The sequence below is a fragment of the Grus americana genome, chromosome Z (assembly GCF_028858705.1).
Source record: "Grus americana isolate bGruAme1 chromosome Z, bGruAme1.mat, whole genome shotgun sequence".
NCBI lineage: Eukaryota > Metazoa > Chordata > Aves > Gruiformes > Gruidae > Grus > Grus americana.
Window position 1 is genome coordinate 66,392,670 of NC_072891.1, and position 19,829 is coordinate 66,412,498.

Below are 19,829 nucleotides of genomic sequence, written 5' to 3' on the forward strand. Positions count from 1 at the left end.
AGAGTATAAGCCCTCAGTGAGGGACAGACAGTCTCTTCATGGAATCTCTGTGTTGCCTGCTTTAGGTTGTGACACAGTGTGACTCATGAATCTTGGCTTCGTCGTCCTTCTGTGGCCTTAGCCAGATATTGCAAGTGGTATATTTAATGCTGAAATGTAGCTTCTCAGTAACCAACATAAATCAATGAACATTTTGTATGAACTCGTTCCTGTTACATGTGTTCTCACAGTGCGGAGGCGCCTGTGGCAGTAACTAATTACCAAAGGGTTAGTTTTTCTTCAGAACGCCAGCATGTTCATATAGATGCTTATGCTTGTAGTAACTTGGATTTCAAGCTACTTTATCTCAGGAAGAGAAGTCTAAGAAGCACAAGAGATGTATATTGGCTGATACAGTACTGGGGGCTGGAAGCAAAATGCCATCTTTCCTGGTTACAGTTAGCCTCTGGTTGAAATCTTGACAGCTTAAACTGGCACCAGCTCCATTTCTGTCTTCCAGATTTGTATATACAAATATCATGGGAGTTATGATGATGATGACTGATGCCATTTACAGGGCAGTGGAGGACTAGCTTGAATGACCTGGCCTGAGAAATGTGCTTTAGGTAGTTGTTGAAAGAGACAAAGATATTTAATGTATGAGGCAAGCAAGGACAGTATCACAAAAAGATTTTCTAGACTGTTTTATTTTGCCTAACCTAATTAAAGATCCGAAGCAGTATATTAATAAGCCACAGATATGTACTGTGCAGAGACTTATAGTTGCTTCCATATCACTGAGCTTGAAGAAGTATACATAATTGGAGAAAATATTTTCGTGTGATGGGTGTGCCTGTAAGTCTTGTGCATCTGGAAAGTGGAGGCTATTTTCAGTTTGTCCACAAAATCTGAGACTAATTCAGTGGATATTAGCATTGACTTTGATTATCAGACAGTTTCAAAGCATGATGAAATAATGTTTGTTCCCTAGCTCTGACTTCTGAAAAGTCACTGTATATCAGTTAATGATTTTTACAGGATCAACATGTTGTTCAGTAAGCAGATTCTTCATGTTAATGAAAATGTGTTATAATCTTAAAACAGTTACCTGACCTTTTCAAAGAATGGCTTGTGTGGTACTCCGTGCCACTGTTATAATGAATTAGAAATCAAAATCTAATAATGAGTATGTTTTCTCTCTAATGAAACTGTGCGGAAATCTCTTCCCCCTGTGTCGCTGCTGTTACAGTCAAAGTGTTGTAAGCATTAAAATTTGAATACCTCCTCATCCTCAGTCGTCACCGCTGAATAAACTTGTTTTTGACTGTAACTTTACAGATTAGCGGTTCCTTACTGCCCATATTGCTGTCCAAAGCACAAGGGTAGCCTAAAATGGCTGCAGATTATGATGTATGGCTGCTCTTGTGAAGCTGCAGCTGTGAATCTCAAAGAGGATGTAACCATGCAGAATCGCTCTTTTAGATGGTCATTAGCGCTGCATAAGTACAAGCCTCTTTTTCAGATAGCATTTATTCTTGACGGTTCTTCTACTAGTATGTGATGGCAATGTCATTTGCCAAGCATTGAATAACAATGAATGTTTTATTGAAGTACAGTATTCTGAACCAGTGCTTTTTTAAGCTGTTTAAGTGCTTAATTTTCGTTTGACTGCTCCTTTTCATGCAAATGTGAGTGCAGCAGAAAAAGCCAATACATCCTCCTCCCTTGTGCTGGTGTGATGTATTGGACTAAGCTGAAGGCTTGCGTGTGGGAGAAGGAAACATAGCTTAATTTGTCAGTTATTCACTGGCATCCTATCCTACTCCATTTTTAGTCGTCTTTCTTCATTTTGCTTAGAACAAACACGTGCAAAAAAAGCAGAAAGCTTTCTGTGTGATACTGAGGAAGAGGCGAGCCAAGAAGCAGTCTCTTCCTTGCCCCCAAACAGATGGAAGACCAAATTCCAGATTCCTTTTACGTGAATGAAAGAGGAATTAGGTCTAAATATTTCAATGCATGGTTATTTCAATTCTTCCAAGGATCTCAAAGCACTTGGGGGCATTACAAGTTCATTTCTGAAGGGCAGATTTTTAATGTGGTTAACACCTACAACTAGGTAAGATTTTTGAACTGTCTAGCACTTACTCTTGCCATTGTGAGAATCTGAGGGAAACCCATGCACCCAGTGTGCTTTGTTCTTTTGAACATCTGGCCTCTTGTTTTGATTTGTGAGCTATTTTGAAAATCTGGCATCAGTTCTGGGTTTTAAGTTCTAATTAAATATAGTACACAGTCTGGCCATAAGCTTCACAGTACCCAAAGGGAAGGGGGTGGGTGGGTGAGGGAAGCTATTCCCGTTTTATAGTCAGTGAAATTGAGATGGAGAGATCATCGAATTATTGAAAATTGCTAATATATTTCCATACTGAATAGCTCCATTGAAAGTGGCTTTTAGAGCCAAAATTGAGACCAAAAGAAATGTGTCTGTGATCTCAAAATTCCTAGTTTTAGAACCACAAAGCAAATTGTTTGCATTAAGGCATGGAAATTAGCTGTACAGTGCCATAAGCACTGACTATATCCATTCCTACATTATTATCAGACTCTTTAACGTGATTTGGGCATGTGAAATAATACTTACTTGATTGGGGGCAGAACAACAGATACTGTGTTGTTTCTATGGAGCAGTAAAAAATACTCCTCAGAATTCAGGTGCCGTGACAGTAATTTTAATAAAATGCATGGTGATTCCCTTTTAATTATAAACAGTATTGAAAGCATGTGGTCAGTCTTAAGCAGATAATCAAGCTAATCCAGTCTAGAGTAGCTTAAATACCTATTTCTTTGCTGTGTAAAAGTGCATAATTTTCTTTATCATGCCTATCGAGATCAAAGAAGCTTGTGTTTATCTGAGTCTTTTTGCCATTTTTTTCTTTATAGAAAAGCTAGGTTGCAATGTAAGAATGTGTATGAAGTTCTTTGCTTATATTCAAAGATCCACCAACTCTGTATCTGGGATGTATGCTTTTCCCAGCGTTTTTGTATGTGTGTGTGTGCGTGCGTGTGCCTCTTCTTCTTTCTCTATCCTCAACACACACGCAGTGCATCTTCAGGTATCTTTGATCCAGTCTCTTCTGCTTGGCCATTAGTCATATTGATTCTCCAGTCATAAAGGAACCTTTGTTCTCAATACTGTTGTAACAGTACAGTATCATGGCCTGTCACATAAATATTGTTGACATCAAAGAGACTTTGCAAAACTGTGTAATTTTGCAAAAATACAAAGCGAGTTGTTCAGATAGAAAAAGGAAAACTGACTTGGTTGGTTTTAATGTCCAAAAGGAGTTAAATTCCAGAAGCAAATAAAAACAATTACATGAAAATTTAACTTCTTCCTTTTCCACTTATCTACAGTGCTAGTAATAATAAAAGCAAGGTAGCTTCATTTTAGTCTGTCAGTATCCCTTTAATATAATTTAACATTGATACAATTTTCTACATTTTCAGAGGGAGTAGCTCCATCTAAAATGAAAAAAATAAGTATGCTATTAATTTCAGTATCTGAGAGTAGTTTTGAACTACTTTGTTTGTGAGTAGGCTTTGAACTAAAATATAGTGTTACATATTGAGAACTGTTGTCAACCAGTGCACTTTTTATGTTTTATTGTAGTACAGTATTTGCTTTAACCATTTAAGAGTCAGTCCAATAAGAAGGAAAGGAAAGGTAGCAGAGGTGTAATAAACACTGGTTTAATTTTTACAGCACAGTACATTATAGAACTATAAAATTCTGTGATTAGCCAAGTCATTAACACTTTCTTAAAGCAAATAAGTGTTTAGAGCTTGACATAGTGCTGAAAACCTTTCTAATAGTGAATTGAAAAAGTAACGTGTTGCTCGGAGTAAAGATTCTGCTGCTGTGCATCATCAGGAGCTCTGTATTAGGGCTATCATCCAGTTACTATATTCTAATACATTCCCTTGTTTTACAGCACTTATATCTATGTCATTTTGACATTTCCTTGAGAACTGTGCCATGTAGAACCTGCGGAGCATTTGTACCAAAAATGAGTTAATTGATTTAAGTCCTGCCCTCTACTTTATTCAAAGGGTTTCTTTTGACTTGCTGTTTTATCCTGCATTTATTTAATGGTAGTGAGTTAGGAGGCATAGTAAGAGCCAATCTAAGAGTCATTAAAGTCAGTTAAAGTCTCCACATGTCTAATAAGATCCCATTGATTCAGGCACTATGTTAGTTGTTTATGCTCTTAAATAAAAATTTTTAATTATGATTTAAGAGACCTCCAATTGCCTGGTATGAGACATCTCAAAAGTCCCAGATTTTTTACACAGACTGCTCAGTGCTTTCTGAAAAGGATGTCTTTAAGTTGGAAATTTAGAAAATCTTGACCCTGTTTTGAATACAGGCTAAAAATAGATAAACACTCTCTCTTTATAATTTGCTAGATACTGGGAGGCCACTCCTGTCAAACTTAACGCATGTCAGTTGTTGCATTAAGTCCAACATTTGGTATTAGTTTGTACTAGTTCATTCAAATTTGAAAACAATGTTAGAGAACATTTGGAAGACAAATTTCCTGTCCCAGCCAGCTGAACAAAAACATGGCCTTGTAATAAATTTAACTTCTTTTCAATCCAAAATTCCCCCCCTCCCCCCACAACCTCCCCCATCCCCTTATGAGCTACACAGTGGTTAAATCACTTTCTTGTTTTACGACATGCTTATGAAGTTACTGCTTTGGAAGACATTTGCCTGATAAATGTTTTCCCAGGTTAGTTTTTAAGCAATTGAATTGCAAAATCGCTAGGCCTCATAAAATGATGGAAAGAGACAATATACTGAAATTAGGGAGTGTAGTGATAGGACAAGGGGTAATGGGTTTAAGCTGAAGGAAGGTTGATTTAGATCAGATACTAGGAAGAAATTCTTCTCTGTGAGGGTGGTGAGGCACTGGAACAGGTTGCCCAGAGAGGTTGTGGATGCCCCCTCCCTGGAAGTGTTTAAGACCAGGTTGGATGGGGCTTTGGGCAACGTGGTCTAGCGGAGGGTGTCCCTGCCCATGGCAGGGGGCTGGAACTAGATGGTCTTTGAGGTCCCTTCCAACCCAAACCATTCTATGATTCTATGAAATTAAAAACTTGAGATGTTTTAGCGTGGCTTATAGCATGATGTTCTTTTTGGACATGTAAGAGAAACATATCATTTTTGAATATATATCAGAGAGAATCTTTTCTTTTAAAATAGTGGATATATTCCCAAAACACATCTAGGATAAGATAAAAAGTATTTCTAAAATTGTGTCAGCTGCTAAACTGCAAGTGACAGATCTTTAAGGACCTGGCGTGTTCCAGGCGTTTCTTTTGCTATGGGAAAATAAAGTGCAAACCTAAGTGAGCAAGGGACTCTCACACACAGTATTGAGCTGTCAAGCATCAGTGTGAGCTTAAGTTGCATGTCTCTGCTAGCAGTTGCCATCTCCATGGCTGTGCTGGCAGAATGATTGTGTGAGAGTCGTCTGTCCCCTTCGGTGCAAAGCATACTATTAGTCTGTGGTTCCATCTCTGCAGAAACCGATTTAAAACTCAGCTGTCACTGTCAGACTTTCCCATGGACCCTGGATAACTAACTGGCATGTCCAGATGAATCCCACCAAAAGTGTGAGACAAGTTGTGGGATATTGCTGGTTTGTTTTTTTTTTTTTTTGGTCAGATACGAGTTGTCCACCTATTCAGCTGTAGGAACATAGGGACTGATACAAGACTGTACCCTTAGTTAAAACTGCCATTATGGTTGTCCTCGAAGCAGTAAAGCTGTGGAAGCTAACATTGCCATGGTTATCTGAGCAGACAATCTGGGACTGACATCTCTTTGCTCCAGCTGTTTACTAACTGGGCAGTTCTACAATATGAATCTGTTGCTTGAAATGCTTCCTGCCTGTGTGTCCTTCCATGTGTGATTATGACCCTCTTAGCTGTGTCACTTTGACTAACAATATGCCAGCCTCCAGTAGGATATGTACGTGTAATATTCCAGGTAAAAACAAGTGAAGGGAATGAATGGAAGACCACAGCAAAGTGGGAACTTTTAAAACTGGCTCATCTGACAAAGAATGTGTATTCTGCAGCTGTGCCTAATGGTGTATTTTTCACATTACTGGCTCTGGGGCTGTAGAGACAGTCTAAAAGGTTCCTGCTTCTTACCCCCTCTTTGCTCAGAGGTTAATTGCTGGCAGTAACCTGAGATAGCTTATATAAAGGTAGCTCTGTAAAGTCCCCGCAAATGAAATTCTCTCTTCCAAACTGCAAACCCTTAAATACAGTATTGGTAGAATTGAATGCAAGTTGTTTGCAGCCATACTGTAAGACATCTCTCTATTTTTAGACCCTTGAGTAGAGTCTGGACAGGATAACTGATGACTGGATAGTGATTAGACCAAGCTTAAAGACTATACAGTTTAATATTGCTGCATCTAAAATGCCAGCAACAGGTTGTCCGAGGTCAATCTCAATAGGCATGTTTACATTTCTACAGAGAAATAACTGCTCCCTTTGGACGTTTATTCTTGTCTTGTTTCCATTCATTTATACATAATAAGAAAAACCCTCTAGTCAGCCACCCTGCGCAGAAGTCAGTAAGAAAGGCACAATTGTGGGGTTTTTTCCCTCCACAAGACCGAAATGAATCTGAAGATGAGTTGGTAGTATTTCTACTGTAGTTTTCCTAAGTCATTAGCAAGACAGAGTAAATGGATGCCTTGAAGCTGGCTAATTTGTTTATAATAGTAAACAGCTCTGGTTTTGAGGGAGAGAAAAGCCATCAAACACTTCTGTGCATGGATGTTCATTTCCAAATATCTGAATAATGATTAAGGTTGTATAATTGATACATTCAGGGAAGGAACACATAGAAGTTGTCGCCTTTATCCACCAAATAGAGCTTTTGCAGCCTTTCACAACTTCCCATATGTTAATGAAAAACATTTTCTGAGAAATTGGCAGCTTCGTGCTTTGTAGCTGATGCCAGCTTTTTTCATGGACCAGTTGAAGGCAGAGCAAAAGGAAAAATGCCTTGGTTTAGTGCGTGAATTACTCTGACAAGCTTTCACATTGCCCCTCCTCTTATTAATATTCTTTTTGATGTGAGCTTGTAAAACAGAGGATTGGCTGTTAATCTCTGGGATCTCAAGGGCTTTTGGCAGTGGCCCATAATTGATGTGTTCACATGGCTGTTGTCTGACTACTAATGATTAGACAGCAGTGTTATCTCCCAGCTAAATCAGTGTTGCTTATAAATCACACTTGATAAACTGCAGTTTCATTTCTTCAAAGGATCTGCACATGTCTGTATAGTTTGATAGAACTGCCAGAGTAATTTCATAATTTCATGACATCTTAGATTAGGTTTATTTTTTATTTCAGTTTAGCAAAATATTTGGATTTCTACCAAGTGTACAAAAATGTTTCTTTTGGTTTGTTTGTCTTTGTTACAAGCTCGTCATGCAGTGGATAAAATAGAAAGGGCATGTACAATTAGGGCAGAGCAGAGAATAGAAGGTGCAAGTAACTGCAGAATATAACACATGAAAAGTGGAATACTTGGACTACTGATTTCTTTTGCTTTATTTGAACAGAAAGGGAGCTTCAATTGCAGCAGGTGTTTATCACAGTGTTAAACTATAAAAATAGTCTATGAGACAGTGTAAGAAAGGAGGAAGTTAAAGGTTAGATTGATGTACTGAAACACAACATTGTTTCAACAATGGTGTCTGGGATTTTCTGGGTGAAATCGGGTCCATTGCATGTCTCCATTCTTTCTCAGCAAGACAGGAATGATAAGCCCATACTGAAACTCTGCAAATGTAAACTTTTGTCTGTGTTTGGGTGCTTGGAGAGCATGCTAATGAGGATCCCAAGGTACTAAGGCAAAATCAATAGGGAAAAATGTCTTTGAGGTAGGGATATGAGAACAGCGATCTCAAGGTGACCTGCTTCTAAGCCACAGAAAGGACAAGATTTGGCTGTCTGTTCAGCAGCCTGTAATCAGATGATTTGGTGCTGATAGTGTGGATGCTCTCATGAAAGAGAATTAAGAGAACACTAAACCAGTGCTTCTCATCTCTACCAAAACTGAATGGCCTCAGAGCTGAGGCAAGGAGGTACGTAGATTTAGAAAGGTCTTTCCTGCTGTCTCCACTTCTATTTGCCTTCATACTGTAAGATTAATCCTTAAGTCTCATTGTTGAGGATTATCGGACACACTGCATCAGTACCATGTTCAGTTTAGAAAGATGAAAAAAATACAAAACAATTTGGAGGGAATAGGTTTTGGCGGTTTCCTCCTCACAAGGATTATTTTCCTCTTAAAAATCTTTACTGTACATGTATTATTTTCAGAATATTTTTAGAGCTCTTGAAAAATTATTTGAAATCCTAATTACTTTTCTTCCTGGTAAAACAAACACTACAGTCCAAATCTGACCATAGTTATGCTTCAGTGGAATTACTCTGGATTTACACCAGAGTAAAGGTGTACACCAGTCAAGAGGAAAAAATCACTTATAATAAATTGGCTTTCCCTAAGATACTGTAAATCCCTCAAACTGTGTTTGAGAATAAAGATTTTATTTTTGTTATTAACTATAGATATTCAACAGCAGGTAGTTACAGGGATAGCTAAATTACAGTGCTTCAGCTCTTTTCAGTTGAACTATCACAGTGAAAAGGAAAGCTGAAAGGTCATTTTAGAAGTGTTTCTTTTAGTGACTGCTAAATAACCATGAATGTGTATGTACTATTCTTAAAAGTAATAACAATGTCTTGCTCTTTAAATAGAATTAGGACACGCTATCATACACTTGGTAGCGTTTGTAGCTAATACCATGAAGTTAGTCTGAGAAATACAGAGGAAAACTGATACAGGTTCTTACAAGTGGGAGACCTAGGGCAATAATACAGAATATATTAACCAAAGATGTACTTATCTTGCCTAAGAAGCCTAAGGGCTAGCTAAATTAAAACTTTAGAGGTCTGTAGACACTGATAAATATAGAGCCATGAAGTCAAATGATGAATTTTTGGAACATGCTAAAAAATCATAGAATCTTAAGGTTGGAAAAGACCTCTAAGATCATCAAGTCCAACTGTTGATCCAACACCACCATGTCTACTAAACCCTGTCGCGGAGCACCACGTCTACACGTTTTCTGAACACCTCCAGGGATGGTGACTCCACCACCTCTCTGGGCAGCCCATTCCAATGCCTGACCACTCTTTCGGTGAAGAAATTTTTCCTAATATTTAATCTAAACCTCCCCTGATGCAACTTGAGACCATTTCCTCTTGTCCTTTCGCTAGTTACTTGGGAGAAGAGACCAACAGCCACCTGGCTACAACCTCGTGTCAGGTAGTTGTAGAGAGTGATAAGGTCTTCCCTCAGCCTCCTTTTCTCCAAGCTAAACAACCCCAGTTCCCTCAGCCGCTCCTCATAAGAACTGTCACACACAACCTTCAATTTCCCAATAGACAACTACTTGTATTTGATACTGTTTTCATCTAAAATCAAAGAAGCGCCCTCAGCTGCTGCTCACAGGACTTCTGCTCCAGTCCCTTTACCAGCTTTGTTGTCCTTCTCTGGACATGCTCCAGCACCTCAATGTCCTTCTTGTACTGAAGGGCCCAAAACTGAACACAGTATATTTGAGGTGTGGCCTCACCAGAGTCGAGTACAGGGGGACAATCACTTCCCTAGTCCTGCTGGCCACACTATTCCTGATACAAGCCAGGATGCTGTTGGCCTTCTTGGTCACCTGGGCACACTGCTGGCTCATGGTCAGCCAGTTGTCAACCAGCACACCCAGGTCCTTTTCGGCCGTTCAGCTTTCCAGCCACTCTTCCCCAAGCCTGTAGCGTTGCCTGGGGTTGTTGTGACACAAGTGCAGGACCTGACACTGAGCCTTGTTGAACCTCATGCAGTTGGCTTCGGCCCATCAATCCAGTCTGTCCAGATCCCTCTGCAGAGCCTTCCTACCCTCAAGCAGATTGACACTCCCACCTAACTTGGTGTCATCTGCAAACTTACTGAGGGTGCACTCAATCCCCTCATCTAGATCATTGATAAAGATATTAAACAAGACCAGCCCCAAGACTGAGCCCTGGGGAACATCACTTGTGACCAGCTGCCAACTGGATTTAACTCCATTCACCACAACTTTCTGGGCTCGGCCTTCCAGCCAGTTTTTTACCCAGTGAAGAGTGCACCCATCTAACCCATGAGCCACCAGCTTCTCTAGGAGAATGCTGTGGGAGACAGTATCAAAGGTTTTACTAAAGTCCAGGTAGATAACATCCACAGCCTTTCCCTCATCCACTAGGAGGGTCACCTGGTCATAGAAAGAGATCAGGTCAGTCAAGCAGATTCTTGTCACCCATACGAATCTAGTTAGGCAACTAAAAGTTTCTGCTATACATAGACCATCAAGGAAGCTCAGTTCTGTTTCTGAGAATTATAGAGGTTCTTTGACAAGCTTTTGGAAGAGAAATTAATAGCTTAGGTGATTTTTCTCAACAAAAAAGTATTGAGTTGAGGAAGTGACAACCTGAATTATAATGTACGCAACTTTGCACTCACAAAGTAGAATGCTCAGCAAATTGATAAAAGGCAACAAAAAATCTAGTGATAGGCCATTGACATGCAGAAAGCTGAAGAAGTGCAGAGAAGCCATTTCTCTTCTAAGCCTTGTTTGCCACTGGACTATACATTGCAGATTCCTGGAAAAGCTCGCTTCTGTATGTCCTTGCACTCCAGAATGGCTGAAAAGGCTGCTATTCCACCAGACTGCAGTCGCATCATTGACTAACTGAAACCATCTTTTGGTAATGGAGAACTTCTGCTGTGGGGTCATAGGGTTGTGGCATGATTTGCTTGGACATTAAGAATGAAAACTTGAAATGTAACAGTTAAATGCATTCAAGTCGTAGTACAATTAAATTGTCCATTATCTTCCTACAATTAAGAGTGGGAAAATTTTCCTTGGTCAATTGGTGTCTTGATATGTCGTAGAACAAGCATAGCTTCATTCCTGGGTCAAAGTATCACACCTGTTAGACATAAACGTTGGCAACTTCAGGGTACCATTTATTAGTAACGCTGTGAGATTTCTATGAGCAAATACCTTATCTTTCTTCAAGCTCAGAACTCTGAAAGGTTGAGCGTAGCAGAAACTTGGGAAGAAAAAGAGGTGATTGTCATCTTTAAAATGAAAAACTTTTTTCTTTAAAAGGAAAAGCTTCTAAAGGGTCACAGAACTCGATAAAGCAGTACCTAACCCTTACCAGCAAATGGCTGTGTCTCGGTTTTTACCACATTCAGTCACATCATCTGATAGAGGATCATTTTATGCACATTCTGTTTAAACCCAAATAGTTCAGAGAAATTCCTTTCTTGACTGTGGAATACAATGTGTCTCTCTAGATAGGATAAGTATCTTCAGTGAATTTTAGTGCTTGTTTATTCTGTATTAAAGCTTAGCAAAGCACTCAGGCTGACTGAAGAAAAGTTTGGAAGTACAGACTGGAGAGCTGACCAGGAGAAATCAAATTTCAATGGAGAAATGTGTTTATAGAGACGTATGGACAAAATTATCTGAATGAATACAGTTTTCTTGGGCTGAAAAAGGAGAAATGTCTTCACTAGAAATTTGCAGGTGGTGATCTGGACATCCTCCCAGGACTCTGCCAAACGTTAGAGTTGACATACAGTTTTTCACAGATGCAGCCTTTGGCAGAAGGATATTGCTGGCAGCTGTCAAATGCTAATCTCTCCCACAGTAAAATGGGTGAATGGCTTTGGGAAATCCCAAGCATCTGAGCTAGAATAGAAGATATAAGAGAGGACAAGGAATTTTCCTTGCCTGTTGTTTAGCCCCATTGTTTCTGCATTAGATCCCACTCAAAGCTTTGAGTTTTCATCACGGTCTTCATTGTGTATTAATGCTGTCCTAAAAAAATATTAACGTTATCATGTCAGTGGAGGTGCTGTAGATATAGTCACATAATATCTGGAGGTCTGGAGGTCTGCCTGTAGAAAGAATAAGTAACGGTCAAAAGATGGTGAGTTTGCAGAACTGTGTGTGCTGGTTCAGCATCTGATGGGAGTGGCATACACGATCTTGAAAAGATTAGTAGCATAGTAAGAGTTTTAAGTGGATTTTTTTGTTTGATAACAAATATTCAGAATATTGAAATTATTCCAGATGTGAGTGATTTGCTGATTTATTGGGAAAAAATGTGTAACTTTCTATTAGTGTGTCTTTTTGATTGCTTTTTTTTTCCTTTCTCTCCAACTCCTCAGTTGATTGGAGAAGTTTATTTTAAGAGTAGGAAATATTTGGAATGTCCAAGTAGATGCTACTTGTGTTACTCAGTTCAACACAATTATGTGTCAGGTTTCTCCTCCATACTACGATATTCTTAAGGCATAAGCATATTTTTTTATTATTTTCTAAAATTCAGATGAGATTTAAGCAGCCTGAATCTCCTTCATCCTTCTTTTTTATTCAAGCTCCCACGATTCTCAACTAAGTTGACCAAAATAAGTAATTTCCTTAGTACCTCTGACTTTCCTGTATTTTGAATGTAAGCCTTATAATAGATATGTCTGTCCTGTGACCAAAATTCTTTTCTACATCAATGTCTTGCAGTATATCTTTCCTATTTTCTAGGCATGTCCTTCATGACACTGAACTTTTCTTCCAGCAATTTGATGTAGAAAGTTTGTTTGCCTTTATTAGATAATAAGCATGTGTTTTAATAAATAAAGTATCTGTAGGTAATGAGTAGTATTTCAAAGGTATAATTGATTAAATCCTTCTCATCTCAAAATTTATACTAGTTTATTTAAGAGAACAAAACATCAGTTCTGTTAAGTATGGTGTCAAAACGCTTCTGAGCAGCCTCCTATGTGAATTTAGATGCAAGAAATACAGAATTGAGATTAAATTGAGATTCTTCATAGGGGCAATTTCTGTTACATGGTAGAATATGAAGGAGTAGCTTTAGTTTTCAGATGTGCAAAGTCTCCTGAGCACCCAAACATTTTTTCCATGTCACATTCTCTCACATTTGTTTTCTTCCAAAGCAGTTTCATTGATTTCATTAGAATTACTTCTGATTTATGATGCTGTGAATGAGATTAGAATGAGGTCTTCTGGGGTCACTTTTGCTTTAGAAAATTAAGGTAGGGGCAAGCATACTTTATATAAAAAACATGGTAATCTCCGTTTCACCTTAAAATCTAGAGAAAGCAAAACTTCCGTCTAGGGCTGAATTCCTTTATTTCCCATTTTTCATTTCAGATATAGTAATTCTGTGAAGTATTAATTCATAACTCTAAAGAATTTGTCATTTAGAAGGTTGGAGGTTTCTTACTCCTTTCAGTCTTTATGTTGGTGTCTTTTTTTAAGGAAGGATTTAGTTTTGCAAAGGATCAAGCTTGGTTTTTTTAGGTATATCCCATAACAGGATTTGGATCTTCTTCCCACATTCGTTCTACTAGTGCAGACATTCCCATTGGGAATGCTTACAGTAGATTTTTCTTCTCAATTTAAAAATCAGTGCTTTTTTGGAAGGGTATATCCTGAGCCTTTCTCCAAGCTCTATATGGGTAGATGGATGAAGTGGCTTTTGGCATGTATATGTCAAAATCACCTGGTGGGTGACACTGCAGTAGTCTGTGACCTTGTTTGATCTTAGATTGGTAGACTATGTCATCATTGAGTTACATCTTCAAAGATATACCTTCATTAATGAGGTGGAACTACACATACATTCCTAGTTACACATGTTGTAGCACACTTTGATGGGTCACATCACGTGGCCTGGCTGCATGGCAGCTATTTTCTAGTTTGCATTTTGTGATTTATGACAGAAACATTTCACACTTAAGATACACACCCTCTGAAAGTTTTCAAAGTTGAAATGAATTAAATACATAGATACAGAATACTTCCACTTGATAATATGATCAAAAGTTATCCATTTAAATCTCCGTGAAAAGTGATTTTATTTTGAATACTGCTGTAAATCTGTTTCTGTCAGGTTACTACCATGTCAAATACTGCCATAGGTGTTCCTGGTAACTCACTATTCTTTAATTCAGGTGAGTTTTCCACAGGGGTGCACAAGAGACTCTGTCCCATAAAGACTTAAAATTCTCCCATTCCTGCAGGAATGGAACATGATATGGCTGATTGCAACAGTATGATGTTGGGCACTCTCTGATCTGGGAAGTCCTCTCAAATCTGTGTACCTTCTTCTGTGAGCTAAGCATTACCCATTGGAATCTCTCCTGGTTGTCAGGAAATCATGTACAAAGGACACAAAATGTTAATTTTGCAGACATAATTTTAGAAGCCTACACTGCATCAGGAAGATGAGTTTTGATGAGCAGAACTTGATTCCAGCATGTAAAGTGCCTGCCTGAGTAACTGCAAGAGAATCCTGCTTATTAGAAAGTCATGCCTATTTCTAGTTAGGATGATATTTCCTCTCTCTTCCCATACCCTCTGCCTCATACTGACTAATGTTATGCAGCCACCAAAATACTTTTTTTTTGTCATAGAGGATTGCTCCATGGAGCACTGACTACATTGCTTGGCAGGCATTCTTCATTTTCTGTGAGCTTTCTACTACTAAGAGCCATAGCTCTCTGATACAATCAAACACTTGGCAGTGGAAAGCTGCCATGAATAACACTCCAGCTTTCTAGCCTTTGCCACTAATCAGCTCTCAAAAGCTCTTGGAATTAGGTGAATGAAGAAAATACTGCTTGAATATTTCTGTCTTTTTTGGAGCCCTTTGATTATGTGTATAAAGAGAGCATCTATGTAAATAACCTTCCTCAGATTTAGATTTTCTTTCTCATATTGGAATCTCTTGTGTGATAAACAGCAAGGCTACTGCTCAGTATGCGCCAACACCTGGGAATAATCATGCAAAAATAACAGTGAGAAACAGCGGAGCATCTGTTCTTGACATTAACTTTCCTCAGTTTGACAGACTGCCACCACCAGATGTTAGTCTTATGTGCCTTTTTTCCACTGGAGATGGCGGCCTTCCTGCCTCTCTCTTTGCCTCTAATAGCTTACATCAGTGCCCTTTGGAGAATTCATGAAAACAATTGTGTCACCGCAATGATCGCCGAGAACCACCACTTTGCCATGCTGACGTTACGATTATCAAACAAGATGGGATAATTTTAAAACGTGGAAAACTGGAGCAATATTTAAGTTCAGCATATTTTTTTCTTACAAGTAAGGTCATATTTGTGCAATGAATATGAACCTCAGGGACAGTAAATGTCCACTTAATTCTTGACCAAAGGCTTAGTGTTTTAATTCACAGAGCAACAGCCCCTTTTACTGCAATAGCCACTTTTTGGCTTTCTAGAGGAAAACAAGCACATTTATTAACAGGTCTAAATAAACCAGAACTGAATACAAATATTTGTAACAAAGAACTTAGTAGGGTACACTGTCAGATCTGTGCTTTCTTTAGCTCCCCCTCACTGTTTATAATACTTGGAAAATGGAAGACACATCTGCCAATTTAGTCTACATTCATTTAAAACATTGGCTGGTTTAGTATGATAATAGCAAACATTTTGTTTTTTCTCTGGCTTTGTGACGAGTGTGTTTTACGGAAGAATGATGTTGCATGTGTAGTAGGAGGTTTTGCACAGCTTTACAAACCACCCTGTAAACTATCAAATGCGCCATTCATCGGCATTTCTTGGGTTTATAAAGGGATGTGGCTTAGCTTTTCTTAAGCACTGGGCTCCATTTACCTGCCAGTTACTGATCCTGGTTCTCATCCAGCTTGAAGTAAGATACATTAAGAACTCCTCAAAATTATGCCTGGGGTACATATTGACCCCATGTCATTGTCCAAGCCCCATTACGTGGCCAGTGCCAGGGAGCAGGGCTCGGCGCTGTCCAGCTGTTTGCCTCCACTTGCCATCAGACAGCCAGAATCTCTGTAGCGTAGAATCAGTGTGCCCCTGTGCTAGGCATACACAGTTATGGTTTTATGTTATGCGTACTGTTAGATATTGCAAGTCACAGCTGCTGTTGGGGGTCAGTTGATATTTGACTTGTCTGTCTGTGTTCAAGTCTGCTCTGCAAAGCATTCTTGCCTGTGCTTTAACTCTGCAATTGCGATGGCATGAAAAGAAGAATAAAGATATGATGGCTTGACTGCATTGTTTTTATGCCACAGGAACTCTGCTTTACTTGGTGGAGTTTTGCTGGTATTAGCAGGTTTTTACTCCTAAAGGATGCTTTTAGTATTCACGTTTTGCTTTGATTTTTTTTCTTTCAAACTTTATTCTATCTTTAACCTGAAGGTTTTTTAGTCCTAAATAAAAAGAAGCCTCCTCAAACAGGGAAGAATTTGGAGAAGAATGTGGTTATAGGTCCCTCCTCTCTCTTCCCTATTTCTAGTGTAATTGAGATCAGAATCCAAGCTGGTCGTACAAAGATAATACAAAACATTTTTGTGAACTATTTGGCACACTTAAGGCTCATGTGCACATGTAAAAGTGTTGGCTGTCAGTTTGTATGTAAGAATGATGGTCAAAGCAAAAGAATTGTTACAAAGGCCAATTGTAACAATTGTTACAATTTTTTAAAAGTTCTTTTTAATTTTAGATCTCCATTTTATTTTCTCATTATGAAAAGTGAACGTGTAATGAAGTGAGCTGATCTATGATACAAAGGATATGTAATAGAAGGATAATACTCTTTAGTCCTTTCTTCTCTTTGTATCCCCATTTGCCAACTTGGCTTTAAAAGAAGGCAAAATTAACTTTGATCTATGTTAAGATACATCTGAATGAAACCTAGATGGCAGTGTACAGTGAGTCATTGTGTCTTTTCTGTTGAGTCTTATATGGGGTCCAAAATTAAAAACTGCATAGACTTAAAGATATTTGATCATCTATTTCAAAACAGCTAGAAAGCAGCCATTTTAAAAAAAAATCATTGGATTGAAGGATGATTTCTTGGTGTGATATCTATGATCCAGTGGGCCAAATAAACATGAATTTTAGGTGGTTTAGCTATTTGAGTGGGCACACTCATAGCCTCATTTAACTGTCTTTTGTGTGACAAAGGACCTTATGGCCACAGTAAAATACTGAGAACCCTCAGGCCAAAACTGTATACAGAAAATCTGCATACAGAAAATCTGCTACTGGGTATATTCAAAGTCATACAGGAAAGATAACTTATTCAGTTTGTATATAGATATTGTCTCTGTGTGAATTGTCTGTGTACAGACTGATTGTCTGGCGAGTTGTATTCTTCCAGATATGCATTTTGGAAACCGTTAGAAATTAGATGGTTTGGATAGATTCTTGTAAAAGTCCTCATCTGTTATTTCAAGTAGAAAGATGTAAATGTTATCTGTAAGCTGTTGGGTGGGTGATCCTAATGTATTTTAAATGATTGGATGACAAGAGATTATGTTTGATGCCATATGGATATTAGAATTGTTCCAAGTGCTAATTTCTCTATGATGCATATGAAAAAAATTGCATTTATATGTCTTTGTCCTGTCTTTATGTGTGTTTTTCTTTAAATAGAAAATTAAGTTCCCAGTTTGCAAAATTAATTTCTGTCCACAAATCAGCCTCTGTAAGCACCAAGAAAAAAGTAGCCTTAATCTTTGTTTTTAAAATTTATTATTATTTCATACTAGCAGTTTATGACAACAGGGAATAGTCTTGTAGAAACTTAGCAATTTGCCTTGTTTAGCATGATAGATATTTTTGCACTTAATTTTTCATGTGCAGCATTTGGGCTGATGTCAAAAAAATTAAACTCATAAGATAGATTGAAATTACCCATGATACACCAAATCCCTGCATACACAAATGCAGTTTCAGCAAACTGGGCTTTCTTTTTTTTTTTAATTTATCTTTTTTTTTTTTTTTTTTTTTAAATCTCACAGCACCATTATAGTAAGTTTGTCTGTTGTTTTCAGGTTGATCCCCTGTTTACAGTGCCTGCACCTCCACCTCCGATTTCCAGCAGTATCACACCTCAGATTCTGCCTTCCTACTTTTCCCCATCTTCATCCAATATTGCAGCACCAGTCGAGCAGCTTTTGGTACGGACCCGTTCAGTGGGTGTAAATACTTGTGAGGTTGGAGTAGTAACAGAACCTGAATGCCTTGGACCCTGTGAACCTGGGACCAGCGTGAACTTGGAAGGAATTGTGTGGCATGAAACTGAAGAAGGTAAAGTGTTTTTTCCATTAGGTTTGTCTGTGACATATGTTAACAAGGAGGACACTTCACTGTACCTGCCTGGGTGACAACTAAGGGCTTGCTAGTCTATTGGGACACCATTATGTACAATGGCAGTCACAGCTTTATAGCTCAGCTAGTAAGGTTTTCTTTAAAAACAAATGGCAGGGGTTTTATTATTTAAGCAACTGTGTTTTCCAAATGACCTAACATGTAACCCCAGTTAACAATAGAATTGCTTCCTATTGATATATTGAGAAAAGTGTATGAAGAAATAGCTAATAGAATAGCATAAATGTGCATCATGAGGAGGGTGTATGTGATAGGAGTGGGTATATGAATAGTTTAGATGAAAACTTAGAAAGCTGAATATTTTGGAATTCAGAGACTATGATCAAAGATGCCACTATTACAATAGAAGCCCCAGAGACCCCACAGAAATTCAATTTGATGTGATGATTGTTTGCATTTTGGTTATTTGAAGCATGCTTTGAGAGGAAAGCATTCTTGCTCGAAGTGTTCCATCTGGTGAAGAAGTACTATCTAAACCAGAGTGATTTTTTTTAATATTATTTGAAGGCATTTGGCCAAGCAGGAGTGCTGGAGAGCTTTGGGGAATACTAAACGTTGATTTGCTATGATTTAGAACAAAGTAAGTAGGAAGAGGATTATGCTGTGATATGCAGATTTTTCCATTTTGGTTTTCAAAAGCTCATTATTAAAATACGAGCTTTCTCCTGTTAATGCTAAAAATACTGCAAGTGTACACCAAACTTCTGCAACTTTTTGTTTAATAATAGTGGATTTCTCCAGTTATAGCTGCTTGAGAGTCTTCCTGTGATTGTTCTTTTGTTTGTTTTAAGAGTTATTTAATTTTTAGTGATCTACCTCTCTCAACAGCAAAACCAAGATTATTTACTAAAGGGTATAATGAAAGAATACAGCAGTGCATCGCTTCATGATAAATCCTGACATCCTTCAGACATACGCACAACGGCATTTGGTCCTTTGCAGTGATATATAAGACCTCACCAAAGTGCTCTACACTGTCCTCTCAAAAATCAATAGAGAAAGTCAGATTTACTTGCTTTTATGTGCTTTCATCCATCCATCTTTCTCTCTGTGTATGTCTACAGCAGATTCATAAGGTAGATTGATCCTTTTAGATTGTTTTTAAAGCACAGTATAAATTCTGTTTTAAAATATCCCTGCAGAGCTGCCTTTAGCAGCTCCAATCTTCCTTGACTGGCCTGTATTAACCAGACTTGGAATGTGTGGGCGTTAACTGTGTTGACATGAAAGAGCAGTAGCTGTTAATAGTGTTATTCTTGCTGAATAAACTAAACTTCTGACCCTCACTGAATTTAAGAAGCCTGCCTTGTTAAAGGCTTGGCACCAGAAATGAAGTATTAAAAAAAAAGAGCATTCTGGTCAGGATGACATTCCATTTACTAGTTTCTCAGCACTCTACTGGTTTAAAAACTCTTGTTAGTTAATAGAAATTAACTCCCTTAACCTTTTCCCT

At 38.3% G+C, this 19,829-nt stretch overlaps 1 protein-coding gene across 3 annotated transcripts in view; it reads left to right on the forward strand.

The window, feature by feature from the left end:
* The window catches only part of ZNF608 (zinc finger protein 608), an 89,285-nt gene that overhangs the window by 22,891 nt on the left and 46,565 nt on the right, over positions 1-19,829 (forward strand). For all 3 annotated transcript variants that reach the window (XM_054810487.1, XM_054810486.1, XM_054810488.1), the window contains exon 3: positions 18,040-18,295. In XM_054810487.1, coding sequence (XP_054666462.1) covers positions 18,040-18,295 — 256 coding nt within the window. The remainder of the gene's footprint in view (positions 1-18,039; positions 18,296-19,829) is intronic.